The sequence below is a fragment of the Rattus norvegicus genome, chromosome 5 (assembly GCF_036323735.1).
Source record: "Rattus norvegicus strain BN/NHsdMcwi chromosome 5, GRCr8, whole genome shotgun sequence".
Classification (NCBI taxonomy): Eukaryota; Metazoa; Chordata; class Mammalia; order Rodentia; family Muridae; genus Rattus; species Rattus norvegicus.
Window position 1 is genome coordinate 90453015 of NC_086023.1, and position 20242 is coordinate 90473256.

General features: G+C 49.5%; 4 protein-coding genes and 1 pseudogene across 4 annotated transcripts; all 5 read right to left on the bottom strand.

The window, feature by feature from the left end:
* Positions 1-484: 484 nt before the first annotated feature.
* LOC120103074 (uncharacterized) lies at positions 485-2083 on the bottom strand (annotated as a pseudogene).
* A 2586-nt stretch (positions 2084-4669) lies between these two features.
* LOC108351095 (serine/arginine repetitive matrix protein 1-like) lies at positions 4670-6168 on the bottom strand. The gene is made up of 3 exons (XM_017593917.2): positions 5991-6168; positions 5367-5546; positions 4670-5091 (listed from the first exon to the last, which is right to left on the bottom strand). The coding sequence occupies exons 1-3, from the start codon at positions 6166-6168 to the stop codon at positions 4670-4672; spliced, it is 780 nt and encodes a 259-aa protein (XP_017449406.2).
* Positions 6169-8679: 2511 nt separating this feature from the next.
* 3110040M04Rikl6 (RIKEN cDNA 3110040M04 gene like 6) lies at positions 8680-10211 on the bottom strand. Its single transcript, XM_039111472.1, has 3 exons — positions 10034-10211; positions 9452-9631; positions 8680-9176 (listed from the first exon to the last, which is right to left on the bottom strand). Exons 1-3 carry the CDS (start codon positions 10209-10211, stop codon positions 8680-8682), a joined length of 855 nt encoding a protein of 284 aa, XP_038967400.1.
* Positions 10212-12729: 2518 nt separating this feature from the next.
* On the bottom strand, positions 12730-14273 carry 3110040M04Rikl3 (RIKEN cDNA 3110040M04 gene like 3). Its single transcript, XM_039111473.1, has 3 exons — positions 14096-14273; positions 13502-13681; positions 12730-13226 (listed from the first exon to the last, which is right to left on the bottom strand). The coding sequence occupies exons 1-3, from the start codon at positions 14271-14273 to the stop codon at positions 12730-12732; spliced, it is 855 nt and encodes a 284-aa protein (XP_038967401.1).
* Positions 14274-16797: 2524 nt separating this feature from the next.
* Positions 16798-18329, bottom strand: LOC120103077 (uncharacterized). Its single transcript, XM_039111475.2, has 3 exons — positions 18152-18329; positions 17570-17749; positions 16798-17294 (listed from the first exon to the last, which is right to left on the bottom strand). The coding sequence occupies exons 1-3, from the start codon at positions 18327-18329 to the stop codon at positions 16798-16800; spliced, it is 855 nt and encodes a 284-aa protein (XP_038967403.2).
* Positions 18330-20242: the final 1913 nt, after the last annotated feature.

Below are 20242 nucleotides of genomic sequence, written 5' to 3' on the forward strand. Positions count from 1 at the left end.
GCAAATCTGAGGTAAGGACTAAATTCGAAGCTGTACTTCAAGGACCAGCACAAAGAAAGAATGACAACTCCAAGTGAGGGAAAGAGGACAGCCTTCACAGTGTCCAGAAAGGGCTGTACAGCTGAGACTCTGGGAACTAGCATGAACAAGGACTGGAGCTTGATCCCAGGAACAGCATGTCAAAGGTTGGCGAGCTCCCGTGCCTTACAAGGGCAGTTCAACACTCAGTTGGCATACAGGACATTGTCCAAAAAGGGACGAGGGTGTCTGTAGGCTAATCAAGCTCCCTTTGCTGATTGAACTCTAAAAGTCTGTCATTTCTCAAATGATACACAGTTCCGGAAGGACAGGTGGAAGGGTACAACTCAGGGAAAGCTCTCAAAGGTCCAAGTTCCCGCGAGAATCTTCGCAGGATTTCTTCACAGGCAGGCCCTGTGTCTTAAGTGGAGTGTCCCCAGGCCCTAAAGGAGGGATCCTCAGATAGTCAGATGGTTTGGTGCTCGCTGAGGACACAAAGCCTGCCTGCTGGCCTCTCTGGCCTGATGTGCTCAGCCCAGGGTGCCGGTTGCAACCCACGAAGGGTTGAGAGAGTGAAGGGCAGTGGCCTGCTCTGTGCACCACTTAGCTGTCCTGAGTTGTAGGGCCAGGTGTATCTAGGCAGGCTGGCCTGTGCAGACCAAATGGAATTGACTGTGTGAAGAGCCCAATGCAGGGCTGCTCCCGCGTGAGACAATTGCCAAGTGAGCCAGGCGCACTGTGAGACAGTGGGCTGCCTGCTGCTGGAAGGCCCAGGCAGGAAGGCACCTCCGGGGGTGTGAGGTCGTCCAGGGCCACCTGCAATGTACCCATGTTGGTGAAGACTCCGACATCAGCAAGGAGAACGTCGGGAGTGAAAGGGCTTCCGGAGAAGGGTGTCTGCGCCTCTTGGCTGAGTTGTATGGGGCACCATAGCTGTCTCCGGAGGGCCTGCGCTTCAGAGTCCTCACAGGAGATCTTAGCTGGGGCCTTCGGTCCTTTACATGCAGTTTTGTGTGCGAGGAATCTGTGGCAGACACAATGGGCATTACTCAGAGTGCACACTGATTTCACCTAGCAGCCTACCCTACCATAACACCACCGCGAAAGAGCTCTTGAAAGAGCTTTTTCCATGCCCTGATAAGGTCTATTTCATGGCCTGTGGAAACACACCCTCCCCACAGTGCCTTAGCACTGGAAGCCCCAACGAACCAGTCACCACCAGCTGTGTTCTATGCACGGTTTGCTTAGCACCCAGGGCATTTGCCCCCTCGGGTCTGCTTCTTCAAAGCCCAGACCTACCTCTCCTGTGGCTGGAGCCATGCTTTTCCCTTCCTATCTCTCTGGAGGAAAATGGTCTGGCCCTCCTCTTCTCATCCAGCTCGTTACTTCTCTTGTCAGGTCTGCAGGAGGAGACAGCCCAGCTTTGCCCAGATCGCTTCTGCCTGGGGACCTTAGGCTCCAAACTTGGACAGGTGTTCTCTGTGGGGACAAGAGGTAATTGGTGAAAGGTCCCCAACCTTCCTAAGGAAAGCCTGAGATAAGGCACCATGGGGCCAAGCTCCTGGCACGCCTTACAGTCCCATGCAGAACCCCACTACTTTTCTATTCCACATCCCCTCTTTGGTGAAGGCTTACACATGCTTGGGATGTTCCCAAGTTGCTTCAACAAACATTCCAAAATACAGACCCAGTGACCCTTGGCTGACCTAGGCTCACCCCAAAAGCAAACACAAACACACACACACACACACACACACACACACACACACACACACACACTCTCACAATTTGTTATCAAATGTGCAGTGAGGGCACCATGAAGAGTGCAGCCGACCTCCTTCCTCAACTTCAATAAGCCCACCAGTAGCTCAAAGATGGAAACCCTACCTTTGCCATTGGCAGAGGACTTGGAACGCGGGCCACTGTTCTCCCCACCTTCAGAGGACTGTTTCTCTTCTCTCTTCTGCTCTAGGGGCTGCTTTCTCTTGGAAGGAGATACGATGGGCATCTCTAAATTCACAGGTCCAGGCTCCTCCACTTGTGCTTCACTCCTTTCTGCCTCCATCTTTGGCCGGAGCTCACGGGCAAATGGTGCTGATTGTAGAGTTGATTGGCCCTAAATACAGTCCTGAAACTCCACCCCCTGGCAGAGCTCTTGCAGGAGCTTTCGCCAATCCCTGTCAGGCCACACCCAGGAATAGGGAGGGGCGACTTAATTCAATCTAACTCGAGGAATATTCCTTCTGGTTGACTGCCATGCTTTCTCTACTAAATTGGGAGGGTTTGAAGCTGAAGGCCACAGTTAAATTTCTTCTCTAACGGGTGTCCTAAACAGGATACCAAACACACAATGCTTTTTGAACTCTGATTCGATGCTTTAGGTTTGCTATAGAGTTTCGACCTCCAGCCCACAAACTTGTCTCCCTATCTCTGTGTGGACGTTTCTATGGGTGGTTGGGTGAGAGTGTGCATGCATCGGGACATAGGTGTGCCCCTTTGTGTGTGACCCTACTACCTCCTGCTGAATTGGTGTCTACATGCATGTGTGTGTGTGTTTGTGTGTGTGTGTGGGTTTGTGTGTGTTTGTTTATTTTTGCAGTATCCGTGTGTGTGTGTGTGTGTGTGTGTGTGTGTGCGCATGTGTGTGCATCTCAGATGCTTGCTGAGTTGTCTGAGCAATTTTTTCAATGCCACCTGACCAGATTGGTTTTCCCCAATTGGCTCTTGATTTGGAAACGGTATGGAGCCAGTCTGTCTTCAACTATGGGTTTCTAAAAGCTGCACTCAATGAGTTTCTTCATTACGATATAGGTACAAGCCCACAGTTGCTATGGAGGAGAACATGGTCGATTGAGTAAGAACAGCAACTTGTAGGATAGTAGACTTGAATGCTTATCCCTCAGGAAAAGAGTACTATTCGGGAAGGATTTAAGTTGTGGTAGGGCCTTAGGGTAGGCATGCCTATGCTTGGAAACGTGGTGGGTGAAGCCAGTTGGTTGTTTTGTGGTTTCAAAACCACAGCCAGACATACCCTCTCACTGCTGCCCTGGACCTGGATAAAGAATGATTAGTTACATGTGATTCCTCGGCCCCCTCTCACTCTCTTTGCCACCATGCTTCCAGCCCTGATGGCAATGAACAAAACTACTGGCAGCGTATGCAAACTGCTATTAAATGCTTTCTTTTACCAATTTGTCCTGGTCATGGTTTCCTTCACAGCAATAGAATCCTGAGACACTGCCTGAGAAAAGGAGGGAAGGAAGAACATAAGAGACAAAGGGCAGCAGGGAAGAAAGGATGGAAAGCAGGTAGGAAGGAAGAAAGAAAAGAAGGGACAAAGGAAGACTGGTAGGTCCAGTGGATCAGGTTTGTTGGCTCAGGACTTCAACCTCAGCAATCGGTAGTCCAGAGGAAGCAGGTGTGTATCAGTCAAGGAGACAGTCTGGCCTACAGAGAAAGTTCAAGGACAACCAGAGCTACATCCTGAGACCCAGTCTCAAACTAACAAAACAAACAACATCTACAGAGCCTCAATACCGAAGATCAGTCTGCAGAACAGGATGGAGGAATGAAAGATTTGACTCTCAGAACTTCTGCAATGATCTCTGTCTACAAATCATGCTTGCTTACCACACATGCACACACCCGTGTGCACACGCACACATACACACACATACACACACACACAGACACTCACACACACTCACACACTCATACATTCGTGCAATATGAGATAAAAAAGGAATGTATATAGATTACTCCACACAGCCTAATAGTGTATACACTATTACGCAGATGAAGGAGAGATACATTGACATCACTCGATTGACATGAGGACGAACTAAATCTTTATTTAAAAAGGTAAAAACCATGATGAAATATTGCAAGACAAGATTCAACCAAGTGAGAGAGTAAAAATGGATAATACTCTTAAAAGGTCGTGGATTTCGAGTCCTGAATGGCTTGATTGTGTCAGTCTACTGAACAGGAAGCTGTGTTCTATGGTCTGCAACACACCAGTCTTGGTTGCTATCCTGAGGTAAGTTCTGGAATCCAGGAGGTGCCTCAGGGCTCAAAAGAAAGGAAGAATGGCAGTTCCAACTGAGGGAAGGGGCCCAGCCATCCCAGAGCCCAGAAAGGGCTGTACAGCTGAGACTCTGGGAACTACCATGAACAAGGACTGGAGCTTGATCCCAGGAACAGCATGTCAAAGGTTCGCGAGCTCCCGTGCCTTACAAGGGCAGTTCAACACTCAGTTGGCATACGGGACATTGTCCAAAAAGGGACGAGGGTGTCTGTAGGCTAATCAAGCTCCCTTTGCTGATTGAACTCTAAAAGTCTGTCATTTCTCAAATGATACACAGTTCCTAAAGGGCAGGTGGAAGGGTCCAAGTCAGTGAAAGCTCTCAAAGGTCCAAGTTCCCGCGAGAATCTTCGCAGGATTTCTTCACAGGCAGGCCCTGTGTCTTAAGTGGAGTGTCCCCAGGCCCTAAAGGAGGGATGCTCAGGATAGGCAGATGGTTTGGTGCTCGCTGAGGACACAAAGCCTGCCTGCTGGCCTCTCTGGCCTGATGTGCTCAGCCCAGGGTGCCGCTTGCAAACCACGAAGGGTTGAGAGATGTGAAGGGCAGTGGCCTGCTCTGTGCACCACTTAGCTGTCCTGAATGTAGGGCCAGGTGTATCTAGGCAGGCTGACCTGTGCAGACCAAATGGAATTGACTGTGTGAAGAGCCCAGTGCAGGGCTGCTCCCGCGTGAGACAATTGCCAAGTGAGCCAGGCGCGCTGTGAGACAGTGGGCTCCCTGCTGCTGGAAGGCCCAGGCAGGAAGGCACCTCCGGGGGTTTGGAGGTCGTCCAGGGCCACCTGCAAGGCACCCATGTTGGTGAAGACTCTGGACATCAGCAGGGAGAACGTCGGGAATGAGAGGGCTTCCGGAGAAGGTTGTCTGCGCCTCTTGGCTGAGTTGTATGGGGCACCATAGCTGTCTCCGGAGGGCCTGCGCTTCAGAGTCCTCACAGGGGATCTTAGCTGGGGCCTTCGGTCCTTTACATGCAGTTTTGTGTGCGAGGAATCTGTGGCAGAGACAATGGGCATTACTCAGAGTGCACACTGATTTCACCCAGCAGCCTACCCTACCATAACACCACCGCGAAAGAGCTCTTGAAAGAGCTTTTTCCATGCCCTGATAGGGTCTGTTTCATGTCCTGTGGAAACACACCCTCCCCACAGTGCCTTAGCACTGGAAGCCCCAACGAACCAGTCACCACCAGCTGTGTTCTATGCACGGTTTGCTTAGCACCCAGGGCATTTGCCCCCTCGGGTCTGCTTCTTCAAAGCCCAGACCTACCTCTCTTGTGGCTGGAGCCATGCTTTTCCCTTCCTATCTCTCTGGAGGAAAATGGTCTGGCCCTCCTCTTCTCATCCAGCTCGTTACTTCTCTTGTCAGGTCTGCAGGAGGAGACAGCCCAGCTTTGCCCAGATCGCTTCTGCCTGGGGACCTTAGGCTCCAAACTTGGACAGGTGTTCTCTGTGGGGACAAGAGGTAATTGGTGAAAGGTCCCCAACCTTCCTAAGGAAAGCCTGAGATAAGGCACCATGAGGCCAAGCTCCTGGCACGCCTTACAGTCCCATGCAGAACCCCACTACTTTTCTATTCCACATCCCCTCTTTGGTGAAGGCTTACACATGCTTGGGATGTTCCCAAGTTGCTTCAACAAACATTCCAAAATACAGACCCAGTGACCCTTGGCTGACCTAGGCTCACCCCAAAAGCAAACACAAACAGGCACACACATACACACACACACACTCTCTCTCTCTCTCTCTCTCTCTCTCTCTCTCTCTCTCTCTCTCTCTCTCTCTCTCTCACAATTTGTTATCAAATGTGCAGTGAGGGCACCATGAAGAGTGCAGCCGACCTCCTTCCTCAACTTCAACAAGCCCACCAGTAGCTCAAAGATGGAAACCCTACCTTTGCCATTGGCAGAGGACTTGGAACGCGGGCCACTGTTCTCCCCACCTTCAGAGGACTGTTTCTCTTCTCTCTTCTGCTCTAGGGGCTGCTTTCTCTTGGAAGGAGATACGATGGGCATCTCTAAATTCACAGGTCCAGGCTCCTCCACTTGTGCTTCACTCCTTTCTGCCTCCATCTTTGGCCGGAGCTCACGGGCAAATGGTGCTGATTGTAGAGTTGATTGGCCCTAAATACAGTCCTGAAACTCCACCCCCTGGCACAGCTCTTGCAGGAGCTTTCGCCAATCCCTGTCAGGCCACACCCAGGAATAGGGAGGGGCGACTTAATTCAATCTAACTCGAGGAATATTCCTTCTGGTTGATTTCCATGCTTTCTCTACTAAATTGGGAGGGTTTGAAGCTGAAGGCCACAGTTAAATTTCTTCTCTAATGGGTGTCCTAAACAGGATACCAAACACACAATGCTTTTTGAACTCTGATTCGATGCTTTAGGTTTGCTATAGAGTTTCGACCTCCAGCCCACAAACTTGTCTCCCTATCTCTGTGTGGACGTTTCTATGGGTGGTTGGGTGAGAGTGTGCATGCATCGGGACATAGGTGTGCCCCTTTGTGTGTGACCCTACTACCTCCTGCTGAATTGGTGTCTACATGCATGTGTGTGTGTGTTTGTGTGTGTGTGTGTGTGTTTGTGTGTGTTTGTTTATTTTTGCAGTATCCGTGTTTGTGTGTTTGTGTGTGTGTGTGTGTGTGTGTGTGTGTGCATGTGTGTGCATCTCAGAGGCTTGCTGAGTTGTCTGAGCAATTTTTTCAATGCCACCTGACCAGATTGGTTTTCCCCAATTGGCTCTTGATTTGGAAACGGTATGGAGCCAGTCTTCTTCAACTATGGGTTTCTAAAAGCTGCACTCAATGAGTTTCTTCATTAGGATATAGGTACAAGCCCACAGTTGCTATGGAGGAGAACATGGTCGATTGAGTAAGAACAGCAACTTGTAGGATAGTAGACTTGAATGCTTATCCCTCAGGAAAAGAGTACTACTCGGGAAGGATTTAAGTTGTGGTAGGGCCTTAGGGTAGGCATGCCTATGCTTGGAAACGTGGTGGGTGAAGCCAGTTGGTTGTTTTGTGGTTTCAAAACCACAGCCAGACATACCCTCTCACTGCTGCCCTGGACCTGGATAAAGAATGATTAGTTACATGTGATTCCTCGGCCCCCTCTCACTCTCTTTGCCACCATGCTTCCAGCCCTGATGGCAATGAACAAAACTACTGGCAGCGTATGCAAGCTGCTATTAAATGCTTTCTTTTACCAATTTGTCCTGGTCATGGTTTCCTTCACAGCAATAGAATCCTGAGACACTGCCTGAGAAAAGGAGGGAAGGAAGAACATAAGAGACAAAGGGCAGCAGGGAAGAAAGGATGGAAAGAAGGTAGGAAGGAAGAAAGAAAAGAAGGGACAAAGGAAGACTGGTAGGTCCAGTGGATCAGGTTTGTTGGCTCAGGACTTCAACCTCAGCAATCGGTAGTCCAGAGGAAGCAGGTGTGTATCAGTCAAGGAGACAGTCTGGCCTACAGAGAAAGTTCAAGGACAACCAGAGCTACCTCCTGAGACCCAGTCTCAAACTAACAAAACAAACAACATCTACAGAGCCTCAATACCGAAGATCAGTCTGCAGAACAGGATGGAGGAATGAAAGATTTGACTCTCAGAACTTCTGCAATGATCTCTGTCTACAAATCATGCTTGCTTACCACACATGCACACACCCGTGTGCACACGCACACATACACACACACAGACACTCACACACACTCACACACTCATACATTCGTGCAATATGAGATAAAAAAGGAATGTGTATAGATTACTCCACACAGCCTAATAGTGTATACACTGTTACGCAGATGAAGGAGAGATACATTGACATCACTCGATTGACATGAGGACGAACTAAATCTTTATTTAAAAAGGTAAAAACCATGATGAAATATTGCAAGACAAGATTCAACCAAGTGAGAGAGAAAAAATGGATAATACTCTTAAAAGGTCATGGATTTCGAGTCCTGAATGCCTTGATTGTGTCAGTCTACTGAACAGGAAGCTGTGTTCTATGGTCTGCAACACACCAGTCTTGGTTGCTATCCTGAGGTAAGTTCTGGAATCCAGGAGGTGCCTCAGGGCTCAAAAGAAAGGAAGAATGGCAGTTCCAACTGAGGGAAGGGGCCCAGCCATCCCAGAACCCAGAAAGGGCTGTACAGCTGAGACTCTGGGAACTAGCATGAACAAGGACTGGGGCTTGATCCCAGGAACAGCATGTCAAAGGTTCGCGAGCTCCCGTGCCTTACACGGGCAGTTCAACACTCAGTTGGCATACGGGACATTGTCCAAAAAGGGACGAGGGTGTCTGTAGGCTAATCAAGCTCCCTTTGCTGATTGAACTCTAAAAGTCTGTCATTTCTCAAATGATACACAGTTCCTAAAGGGCAGGTGGAAGGGTCCAAGTCAGTGAAAGCTCTCAAAGGTCCAAGTTCCCGCGAGAATCTTCACAGGATTTCTTCACAGGCAGGCCCTGTGTCTTAAGTGGAGTGTCCCCAGGCCCTAAAGGAGGGATGCTCAGGATAGGCAGATGGTTTGGTGCTCGCTGAGGACACAAAGCCTGCCTGCTGGCCTCTCTGGCCTGATGTGCTCAGCCCAGGGTGCCGCTTGCAACCCACGAAGGGTTGAGAGATGTGAAGGGCAGTGGCCTGCTCTGTGCACCAATTAGCTCTCCTGGGTTGTAGGGCCAGGTGTATCTAGGCAGGCTGGCCTGTGCAGACCAAATGGAATTGACTGTGTGAAGAGCCCAGTGCAGGGCTGCTCCCGCGTGAGACAATTGCCAAGTGAGCCAGGCGCGCTGTGAGACAGTGGGCTCCCTGCTGCTGGAAGGCCCAGGCAGGAAGGCACCTCCGGGGGTTTGGAGGTCGTCCAGGGCCACCTGCAAGGCACCCATGTTGGTGAAGACTCTGGACATCAGCAGGGAGAACGTCGGGAATGAGAGGGCTTCCGGAGAAGGTTGTCTGCGCCTCTTGGCTGAGTTGTATGGGGCAACATAGCTGTCTCCGGAGGGCCTGCGCTTCAGAGTCCTCACAGGAGATCTTAGCTGGGGTCTTCGGTCCTTTACATGCAGTTTTGTGTGCGAGGAATCTGTGGCAGAGACAATGGGCATTACTCAGAGTGCACACTGATTTCACCCAGCAGCCTACCCTACCATAACACCACCGCGAAAGAGCTCTTGAAAGAGCTTTTTCCATGCCCTGATAGGGTCTGTTTCATGTCCTGTGGAAACACACCCCCCCCACAGTGCCTTAGCACTGGAAGCCCCAACGAACCAGTCACCACCAGCTGTGTTCTATGCACGGTTTGCTTAGCACCCAGGGCATTTGCCCCCTCGGGTCTGCTTCTTCAAAGCCCAGACCTACCTCTCCTGTGGCTGGAGCCATGCTTTTCCCTTCCTATCTCTCTGGAGGAAAATGGTCTGGCCCTCCTCTTCTCATCCAGCTCGTTACTTCTCTTGTCAGGTCTGCAGGAGGAGACAGCCCAGCTTTGCCCAGATCGCTTCTGCCTGGGGACCTTAGGCTCCAAACTTGGACAGGTGTTCTCTGTGGGGACAAGAGGTAATTGGTGAAAGGTCCCCAACCTTCCTAAGGAAAGCCTGAGATAAGGCACCATGAGGCCAAGCTCCTGGCACGCCTTACAGTCCCATGCAGAACCCCACTACTTTTCTATTCCACATCCCCTCTTTGGTGAAGGCTTACACATGCTTGGGATGTTCCCAAGTTGCTTCAACAAACATTCCAAAATACAGACCCAGTGACCCTTGGCTGACCTAGGCTCACCCCAAAAGCAAACACAAACACACACACACACACACACACACACACACACACACACACTCTCACAATTTGTTATCAAATGTGCAGTGAGGGCACCATGAAGAGTGCAGCCGACCTCCTTCCTCAACTTCAACAAGCCTACCAGTAGCTCAAAGATGGAAACCCTACCTTTGCCATTGGCAGAGGACTTGGAACGCGGGCCACTGTTCTCCCCACCTTCAGAGGACTGTTTCTCTTCTCTCTTCTGCTCTAGGGGCTGCTTTCTCTTGGAAGGAGATACGATGGGCATCTCTAAATTCACAGGTCCAGGCTCCTCCACTTGTGCTTCACTCCTTTCTGCCTCCATCTTTGGCCGGAGCTCACGGGCAAATGGTGCTGATTGTAGAGTTGATTGGCCCTAAATGCAGTCCTGAAACTCCACCCCCTGGCAGAGCTCTTGCAGGAGCTTTCGCCAATCCCTGTCAGGCCACACCCAGGAATAGGGAGGGGCGACTTAATTCAATCTAACTCGAGGAATATTCCTTCTGGTTGATTGCCATGCTTTCTCTACTAAATTGGGAGGGTTTGAAGCTGAAGGCCACAGTTAAATTTCTTCTCTAATGGGTGTCCTAAACAGGATACCAAACACACAATGCTTTTTGAACTCTGATTCGATGCTTTAGGTTTGCTATAGAGTTTCGACCTCCAGCCCACAAACTTGTCTCCCTATCTCTGTGTGGACGTTTCTATGGGTGGTTGGGTGAGAGTGTGCATGCATCGGGACATAGGTGTGCCCCTTTGTGTGTGACCCTACTACCTCCTGCTGAATTGGTGTCTACATGCATGTGTGTGTGTGTTTGTGTCTGTGTGTGTGTTTGTGTGTGTTTGTTTATTTTTGCAGTTATCGTGTTTGTGTGTTTGTGTGTGTGTGTGTGTGTGTGTGTGTGCATGTGTGTGCATCTCAGAGGCTTGCTGAGTTGTCTGAGCAATTTTTTCAATGCCACCTGACCAGATTGGTTTTCCCCAATTGGCTCTTGATTTGGAAACGGTATGGAGCCAGTCTTCTTCAACTATGGGTTTCTAAAAGCTGCACTCAATGAGTTTCTTCATTAGGATATAGGTACAAGCCCACAGTTGCTATGGAGGAGAACATGGTCGATTGAGTAAGAACAGCAACTTGTAGGATAGTAGACTTGAATGCTTATCCCTCAGGAAAAGAGTACTACTCGGGAAGGATTTAAGTTGTGGTAGGGCCTTAGGGTAGGCATGCCTATGCTTGGAAACGTGGTGGGTGAAGCCAGTTGGTTGTTTTGTGGTTTCAAAACCACAGCCAGACATACCCTCTCACTGCTGCCCTGGACCTGGATAAAGAATGATTAGTTACATGTGATTCCTCGGCCCCCTCTCACTCTCTTTGCCACCATGCTTCCAGCCCTGATGGCAATGAACAAAACTACTGGCAGCGTATGCAAGCTGCTATTAAATGCTTTCTTTTACCAATTTGTCCTGGTCATGGTTTCCTTCACAGCAATAGAATCCTGAGACACTGCCTGAGAAAAGGAGGGAAGGAAGAACATAAGAGACAAAGGGCAGCAGGGAAGAAAGGATGGAAAGAAGGTAGGAAGGAAGAAAGAAAAGAAGGGACAAAGGAAGACTGGTAAGTCCAGTGGATCAGGTTTGTTGGCTCAGGACTTCAACCTCAGCAATCGGTAGTCCAGAGGAAGCAGGTGTGTATCAGTCAAGGAGACAGTCTGGCCTACAGAGAAAGTTCAAGGACAACCGGAGCTACCTCCTGAGACCCAGTCTCAAACTAACAAAACAAACAACATCTACAGAGCCTCAATACCGAAGATCAGTCTGCAGAACAGGATGGAGGAATGAAAGATTTGACTCTCAGAACTTCTGCAATGATCTCTGTCTACAAATCATGCTTGCTTACCACACATGCACACACCCGTGTGCACACGCACACATACACACACATACACACACACAGACACTCACACACACTCACACACTCATACATTCGTGCAATATGAGATAAAAAAGGAATGTATATAGATTACTCCACACAGCCTAATAGTGTATACACTATTACGCAGATGAAGGAGAGATACATTGACATCACTCGATTGACATGAGGACGAACTAAATCTTTATTTAAAAAGGTAAAAACCATGATGAAATATTGCAAGACAAGATTCAACCAAGTGAGAGAGGAAAAATGGATAATACTCTTAAAAGGTCATGGATTTCGAGTCCTGAATGGCTTGATTGTGTCAGTCTACTGAACAGGAAGCTGTGTTCTATGGTCTGCAACACACCAGTCTTGGTTGCTATCCTGAGGTAAGTTCTGGAATCCAGGAGGTGCCTCAGGGCTCAAAAGAAAGGAAGAATGGCAGTTCCAACTGAGGGTAGGGGCCCAGCCATCCCAGAGCCCAGAAAGGGCTGTACAGCTGAGACTCTGGGAACTAGCATGAACAAGGACTGGGGCTTGATCCCAGGAACAGCATGTCAAAGGTTCGCGAGCTCCCGTGCCTTACACGGGCAGTTCAACACTCAGTTGGCATATGGGACATTGTCCAAAAAGGGACGAGGGTGTCTGTAGGCTAATCAAGCTCCCTTTGCTGATTGAACTCTAAAAGTCTGTCATTTCTCAAATGATACACAGTTCCTAAAGGGCAGGTGGAAGGATCCAAGTCAGTGAAAGCTCTCAAAGGTCCAAGTTCCCGCGAGAATCTTCGCAGGATTTCTTCACAGGCAGGCCCTGTGTCTCTAAGTGGAGTGTCCCCAGGCCCTAAAGGAGGGATGCTCAGGATAGGCAGATGGTTTGCTGCTCGCTGAGGACACAAAGCCTGCCTGCTGGCCTCTCTGGCCTGATGTGCTCAGCCCAGGGTGCCGCTTGCAACCCACGAAGGGTTAAGAGATGTGAAGGGCAGTGGCCTGCTCTGTGCACCACTTAGCTGTCCTGGGTTGTAGGGCCAGGTGTATCTAGGCAGGCTGGCCTGTGCAGACCAAATGGAATTGACTGTGTGAAGAGCCCAGTGCAGGGCTGCTCCCGCGTGAGACAATTGCCAAGTGAGCCAGGCGCGCTGTGAGACAGTGGGCTCCCTGCTGCTGGAAGGCCCAGGCAGGAAGGCACCTCCAGGGGTTTGGAGGTCGTCCAGGGCCACCTGCAAGGCACCCATGTTGGTGAAGACTCTGGACATCAGCAGGGAGAACGTCGGGAATGAGAGGGCTTCCGGAGAAGGGTGTCTGCGCCTCTTGGCTGAGTTGTATGGGGCACCATAGCTGTCTCCAGAGGGCCTGCGCTTCAGAGTCCTCACAGGAGATCTTAGCTGGGGCCTTCGGTCCTTTACATGCAGTTTTGTGTGCGAGGAATCTGTGGCAGAGACAATGGGCATTACTCAGAGTGCACACTGATTTCACCCAGCAGCCTACCCTACCATAACACCACCGCGAAAGAGCTCTTGAAAGAGCTTTTTCCATACCCTGATAGGGTCTCTTTCATGTCCTGTGGAAACACACCCTCCCCACAGTGCCTTAGCACTGGAAGCCCCAACGAACCAGTCACCACCAGCTGTGTTCTATGCACGGTTTGCTTAGCACCCAGGGCATTTGCCCCCTCGGGTCTGCTTCTTCAAAGCCCAGACCTACCTCTCCTGTGGCTGGAGCCATGCTTTTCCCTTCCTATCTCTCTGGAGGAAAATGGTCTGGCCCTCCTCTTCTCATCCAGCTCGTTACTTCTCTTGTCAGGTCTGCAGGAGGAGACAGCCCAGCTTTGCCCAGATCGCTTCTGCCTGGGGACCTTAGGCTCCAAACTTGGACAGGTGTTCTCTGTGGGGACAAGAGGTAATTGGTGAAAGGTCCCCAACCTTCCTAAGGAAAGCCTGAGATAAGGCACCATGAGGCCAAGCTCCTGGCACGCCTTACAGTCCCATGCAGAACCCCACTACTTTTCTATTCCACATCCCCTCTTTGGTGAAGGCTTACACATGCTTGGGATGTTCCCAAGTTGCTTCAACAAACATTCCAAAATACAGACCCAGTGACCCTTGGCTGACCTAGGCTCACCCCAAAAGCAAACACAAACACACACACACACACACACACACACACACACACACACACACACACACACACTCTCACAATTTGTTATCAAATGTGCAGTGAGGGCACCATGAAGAGTGCAGCCGACCTCCTTCCTCAACTTCAACAAGCCTACCAGTAGCTCAAAGATGGAAACCCTACCTTTGCCATTGGCAGAGGACTTGGAACGCGGGCCACTGTTCTCCCCACCTTCAGAGGACTGTTTCTCTTCTCTCTTCTGCTCTAGGGGCTGCTTTCTCTTGGAAGGAGATACGATGGGCATCTCTAAATTCACAGGTCCAGGCTCCTCCACTTGTGCTTCACTCCTTTCTGCCTCCATCTTTGGCCGGAGCTCACGGGCAAATGGTGCTGATTGTAGAGTTGATTGGCCCTAAATACAGTCCTGAAACTCCACCCCCTGGCAGAGCTCTTGCAGGAGCTTTCGCCAATCCCTGTCAGGCCACACCCAGGAATAGGGAGGGGCGACTTAATTCAATCTAACTCGAGGAATATTCCTTCTGGTTGATTTCCATGCTTTCTCTACTAAATTGGGAGGGTTTGAAGCTGAAGGCCACAGTTAAATTTCTTCTCTAATGGGTGTCCTAAACAGGATACCAAACACACAATGCTTTTTGAACTCTGATTCGATGCTTTAGGTTTGCTATAGAGTTTCGACCTCCAGCCCACAAACTTGTCTCCCTATCTCTGTGTGGACGTTTCTATGGGTGGTTGGGTGAGAGTGTGCATGCATCGGGACATAGGTGTGCCCCTTTGTGTGTGACCCTACTACCTCCTGCTGAATTGGTGTCTACATGCATGTGTGTGTGTGTTTGTGTGTGTGTGTGTGTTTGTGTGTGTTTGTTTATTTTTGCAGTATCCGTGTTTGTGTGTTTGTGTGTGTGTGTGTGTGTGTGTGTGTGTGTGCATGTGTGTGCATCTCAGAGGCTTGCTGAGTTGTCTGAGCAATTTTTTCAATGCCACCTGACCAGATTGGTTTTCCCCAATTGGCTCTTGATTTGGAAACGGTATGGAGCCAGTCTTCTTCAACTATGGGTTTCTAAAAGCTGCACTCAATGAGTTTCTTCATTAGGATATAGGTACAAGCCCACAGTTGCTATGGAGGAGAACATGGTCGATTGAGTAAGAACAGCAACTTGTAGGATAGTAGACTTGAATGCTTATCCCTCAGGAAAAGAGTACTACTCGGGAAGGATTTAAGTTGTGGTAGGGCCTTAGGGTAGGCATGCCTATGCTTGGAAACGTGGTGGGTGAAGCCAGTTGGTTGTTTTGTGGTTTCAAAACCACAGCCAGACATACCCTCTCACTGCTGCCCTGGACCTGGATAAAGAATGATTAGTTACATGTGATTCCTCGGCCCCCTCTCACTCTCTTTGCCACCATGCTTCCAGCCCTGATGGCAATGAACAAAACTACTGGCAGCGTATGCAAGCTGCTATTAAATGCTTTCTTTTACCAATTTGTCCTGGTCATGGTTTCCTTCACAGCAATAGAATCCTGAGACACTGCCTGAGAAAAGGAGGGAAGGAAGAACATAAGAGACAAAGGGCAGCAGGGAAGAAAGGATGGAAAGAAGGTAGGAAGGAAGAAAGAAAAGAAGGGACAAAGGAAGACTGGTAGGTCCAGTGGATCAGGTTTGTTGGCTCAGGACTTCAACCTCAGCAATCGGTAGTCCAGAGGAAGCAGGTGTGTATCAGTCAAGGAGACAGTCTGGCCTACAGAGAAAGTTCAAGGACAACCAGAGCTACCTCCTGAGACCCAGTCTCAAACTAACAAAACAAACAACATCTACAGAGCCTCAATACCGAAGATCAGTCTGCAGAACAGGATGGAGGAATGAAAGATTTGACTCTCAGAACTTCTGCAATGATCTCTGTCTACAAATCATGCTTGCTTACCACACATGCACACACCCGTGTGCACACGCACACATACACACACATACACACACACACAGACACTCACACACACTCACACACTCATACATTCGTGCAATATGAGATAAAAAAGGAATGTATATAGATTACTCCACACAGCCTAATAGTGTATACACTATTACGCAGATGAAGGAGAGATACATTGACATCACTCGATTGACATGAGGACGAACTAAATCTTTATTTAAAAAGGTAAAAACCATGATGAAATATTGCAAGACAAGATTCAACCAAGTGAGAGAGGAAAAATGGATAATACTCTTAAAAGGTCATGGATTTCGAGTCCTGAATGGCTTGATTGTGTCAGTCTACTGAACAGGAAGCTGTGTTCTATGGTCTGCAACACACCAGTCTTGGTTGCTATCCTGAGGTAAGTTCTGGAATCCAGGAGGTGCCTCAGGGCTCAAAAGAAAGGAAGAATGGCAGTTCCAACTGAGGGAAGGGGCCCAGCCATCCCAGAGCCCAGAAAGGGCTGTACAGCTGAGACTCTGGGAACTAGCATGAACAAGGACTGGGGCTTGATCCCAGGAACAGCATGTCAAAGGTTCGCGAGCTCCCGTGCCTTACACGGGCAGTTCAACACTCAGTTGGCATACGGGACATTGTCCAAAAAGGGACGAGGGTGTCTGTAGGCTAATCAAGCTCCCTTTGCTGATTGAACTCTAAAAGTCTGTCATTTCTCAAATGATACACAGTTCCTAAAGGGCAGGTGGAAGGATCCAAGTCAGTGAAAGCTCTCAAAGGTCCAAGTTCCCGCGAGAATCTTCGCAGGATTTCTTCACAGGCAGGCCCTGGGTCTCTAAGTGGAGTGTCCCCAGGCCCTAAAGGTGGGATCCTCAGGATAGGCAGATGGTTTGGTGCTCGCTGAGGACACAAAGCCTGCCTGCTGGCCTCTCTGGCCTGATGTGCTCAGCCCAGGGTGCCGCTTGCAACCCACGAAGGGTTAAGAGATGTGAAGGGCAGTGGCCTGCTCTGTGCACCACTTAGCTGTCCTGGGTTGTAGGGCCAGGTGTATCTAGGCAGGCTGGCCTGTGCAGACCAAATGGAATTGACTGTGTGAAGAGCCCAGTGCAGGGCTGCTCCCGCGTGAGACAATTGCCAAGTGAGCCAGGCGCGCTGTGAGACAGTGGGCTCCCTGCTGCTGGAAGGCCCAGGCAGGAAGGCACCTCCAGGGGTTTGGAGGTCGTCCAGGGCCACCTGCAAGGCACCCATGTTGGTGAAGACTCTGGACATCAGCAGGGAGAACGTCGGGAATGAGAGGGCTTCCGGAGAAGGGTGTCTGCGCCTCTTGGCTGAGTTGTATGGGGCACCATAGCTGTCTCCAGAGGGCCTGCGCTTCAGAGTCCTCACAGGAGAACTTAGCTGGGGCCTTCGGTCCTTTACATGCAGTTTTGTGTGCGAGGAATCTGTGGCAGAGACAATGTGCATTACTCAGAGTGCACACTGATTTCACCCAGCAGCCTACCCTACCATAACACCACCGCGAAAGAGCTCTTGAAAGAGCTTTTTCCATGCCCTGATAGGGTCTGTTTCATGTCCTGTGGAAACACACCCTCCCCACAGTGCCTTAGCACTGGAAGCCCCAACGAACCAGTCACCACCAGCTGTGTTCTATGCACGGTTTGCTTAGCACCCAGGGCATTTGCCCCCTCGGGTCTGCTTCTTCAAAGCCCAGACCTACCTCTCCTGTGGCTGGAGCCATGCTTTTCCCTTCCTATCTCTCTGGAGGAAAATGGTCTGGCCCTCCTCTTCTCATCCAGCTCGTTACTTCTCTTGTCAGGTCTGCAGGAGGAGACAGCCCAGCTTTGCCCAGATCGCTTCTGCCTGGGGACCTTAGGCTCCAAACTTGGACAGGTGTTCTCTGTGGGGACAAGAGGTAATTGGTGAAAGGTCCCCAACCTTCCTAAGGAAAGCCTGAGATAAGGCACCATGAGGCCAAGCTCCTGGCACGCCTTACAGTCCCATGCAGAACCCCACTACTTTTCTATTCCACATCCCCTCTTTGGTGAAGGCTTACACATGCTTGGGATGTTCCCAAGTTGCTTCAACAAACATTCCAAAATACAGACCCAGTGACCCTTGGCTGACCTAGGCTCACCCCAAAAGCAAACACAAACACACACACACACACACACACACACACACACACACACTCTCTCACAATTTGTTATCAAATGTGCAGTGAGGGCACCATGAAGAGTGCAGCCGACCTCCTTCCTCAACTTCAACAAGCCTACCAGTAGCTCAAAGATGGAAACCCTACCTTTGCCATTGGCAGAGGACTTGGAACGCGGGCCACTGTTCTCCCCACCTTCAGAGGACTGTTTCTCTTCTCTCTTCTGCTCTAGGGGCTGCTTTCTCTTGGAAGGAGATACGATGGGCATCTCTAAATTCACAGGTCCAGGCTCCTCCACTTGTGCTTCACTCCTTTCTGCCTCCATCTTTGGCCGGAGCTCACGGGCAAATGGTGCTGATTGTAGAGTTGATTGGCCCTAAATACAGTCCTGAAACTCCACCCCCTGGCAGAGCTCTTGCAGGAGCTTTCGCCAATCCCTGTCAGGCCACACCCAGGAATAGGGAGGGGCGACTTAATTCAATCTAACTCGAGGAATATTCCTTCTGGTTGATTGCCATGCTTTCTCTACTAAATTGGGAGGGTTTGAAGCTGAAGGCCACAGTTAAATTTCTTCTCTAATGGGTGTCCTAAACAGGATACCAAACACACAATGCTTTTTGAACTCTGATTCGATGCTTTAGGTTTGCTATAGAGTTTCGACCTCCAGCCCACAAACTTGTCTCCCTATCTCTGTGTGGACGTTTCTATGGGTGGTTGGGTGAGAGTGTGCATGCATCGGGACATAGGTGTGCCCCTTTGTGTGTGACCCTACTACCTCCTGCTGAATTGGTGTCTACATGCATGTGTGTGTGTGTTTGTGTGTGTGTGTGTGTTTGTGTGTGTTTGTTTATTTTTGCAGTATCCGTGTTTGTGTGTTTGTGTGTGTGTGTGTGTGTGTGTGTGCATGTGTGTGCATCTCAGAGGCTTGCTGAGTTGTCTGAGCAATTTTTTCAATGCCACCTGACCAGATTGGTTTTCCCCAATTGGCTCTTGATTTGGAAACGGTATGGAGCCAGTCTTCTTCAACTATGGGTTTCTAAAAGCTGCACTCAATGAGTTTCTTCATTAGGATATAGGTACAAGCCCACAGTTGCTATGGAGGAGAACATGGTCGATTGAGTAAGAACAGCAACTTGTAGGATAGTAGACTTGAATGCTTATCCCTCAGGAAAAGAGTACTACTCGGGAAGGATTTAAGTTGTGGTAGGGCCTTAGGGTAGGCATGCCTATGCTTGGAAACGTGGTGGGTGAAGCCAGTTGGTTGTTTTGTGGTTTCAAAACCACAGCCAGACATACCCTCTCACTGCTGCCCTGGACCTGGATAAAGAATGATTAGTTACATGTGATTCCTCGGCCCCCTCTCACTCTCTTTGCCACCATGCTTCCAGCCCTGATGGCAATGAACAAAACTACTGGCAGCGTATGCAAGCTGCTATTAAATGCTTTCTTTTACCAATTTGTCCTGGTCATGGTTTCCTTCACAGCAATAGAATCCTGAGACACTGCCTGAGAAAAGGAGGGAAGGAAGAACATAAGAGACAAAGGGCAGCAGGGAAGAAAGGATGGAAAGAAGGTAGGAAGGAAGAAAGAAAAGAAGGGACAAAGGAAGACTGGTAGGTCCAGTGGATCAGGTTTGTTGGCTCAGGACTTCAACCTCAGCAATCGGTAGTCCAGAGGAAGCAGGTGTGTATCAGTCAAGGAGACAGTCTGGCCTACAGAGAAAGTTCAAGGACAACCAGAGCTACCTCCTGAGACCCAGTCTCAAACTAACAAAACAAACAACATCTACAGAGCCTCAATACCGAAGATCAGTCTGCAGAACAGGATGGAGGAATGAAAGATTTGACTCTCAGAACTTCTGCAATGATCTCTGTCTACAAATCATGCTTGCTTACCACACATGCACACACCCGTGTGCACACGCACACATACACACACATACACACACACACAGACACTCACACACACTCACACACTCATACATTCGTGCAATATGAGATAAAAAAGGAATGTATATAGATTACTCCACACAGCCTAATAGTGTATACACTATTACGCAGATGAAGGAGAGATACATTGACATCACTCGATTGACATGAGGACGAACTAAATCTTTATTTAAAAAGGTAAAAACCATGATGAAATATTGCAAGACAAGATTCAACCAAGTGAGAGAGGAAAAATGGATAATACTCTTAAAAGGTCATGGATTTCGAGTCCTGAATGGCTTGATTGTGT

Coding starts and splice junctions, on each gene's coding strand:
- LOC108351095 (XM_017593917.2), bottom strand. CDS start 6,168: ATGGAGGCAGAAAGGAGTGAAGCACAAGTGGAGGAGCCTGGACCTGTG. Junction 5,547..5,990: donor GTCCTCTGCCAATGGCAAAG/GTAGGGTTTCCA, acceptor TTGTCCCCACAG/AGAACACCTGTCCAAGTTTG. Junction 5,092..5,366: donor TGGCTCCAGCCACAAGAGAG/GTAGGTCTGGGC, acceptor TCTCTGCCACAG/ATTCCTCGCACACAAAACTG.
- 3110040M04Rikl6 (XM_039111472.1), bottom strand. CDS start 10,211: ATGGAGGCAGAAAGGAGTGAAGCACAAGTGGAGGAGCCTGGACCTGTG. Junction 9,632..10,033: donor GTCCTCTGCCAATGGCAAAG/GTAGGGTTTCCA, acceptor TTGTCCCCACAG/AGAACACCTGTCCAAGTTTG. Junction 9,177..9,451: donor TGGCTCCAGCCACAGGAGAG/GTAGGTCTGGGC, acceptor TCTCTGCCACAG/ATTCCTCGCACACAAAACTG.
- 3110040M04Rikl3 (XM_039111473.1), bottom strand. CDS start 14,273: ATGGAGGCAGAAAGGAGTGAAGCACAAGTGGAGGAGCCTGGACCTGTG. Junction 13,682..14,095: donor GTCCTCTGCCAATGGCAAAG/GTAGGGTTTCCA, acceptor TTGTCCCCACAG/AGAACACCTGTCCAAGTTTG. Junction 13,227..13,501: donor TGGCTCCAGCCACAGGAGAG/GTAGGTCTGGGC, acceptor TCTCTGCCACAG/ATTCCTCGCACACAAAACTG.
- LOC120103077 (XM_039111475.2), bottom strand. CDS start 18,329: ATGGAGGCAGAAAGGAGTGAAGCACAAGTGGAGGAGCCTGGACCTGTG. Junction 17,750..18,151: donor GTCCTCTGCCAATGGCAAAG/GTAGGGTTTCCA, acceptor TTGTCCCCACAG/AGAACACCTGTCCAAGTTTG. Junction 17,295..17,569: donor TGGCTCCAGCCACAGGAGAG/GTAGGTCTGGGC, acceptor TCTCTGCCACAG/ATTCCTCGCACACAAAACTG.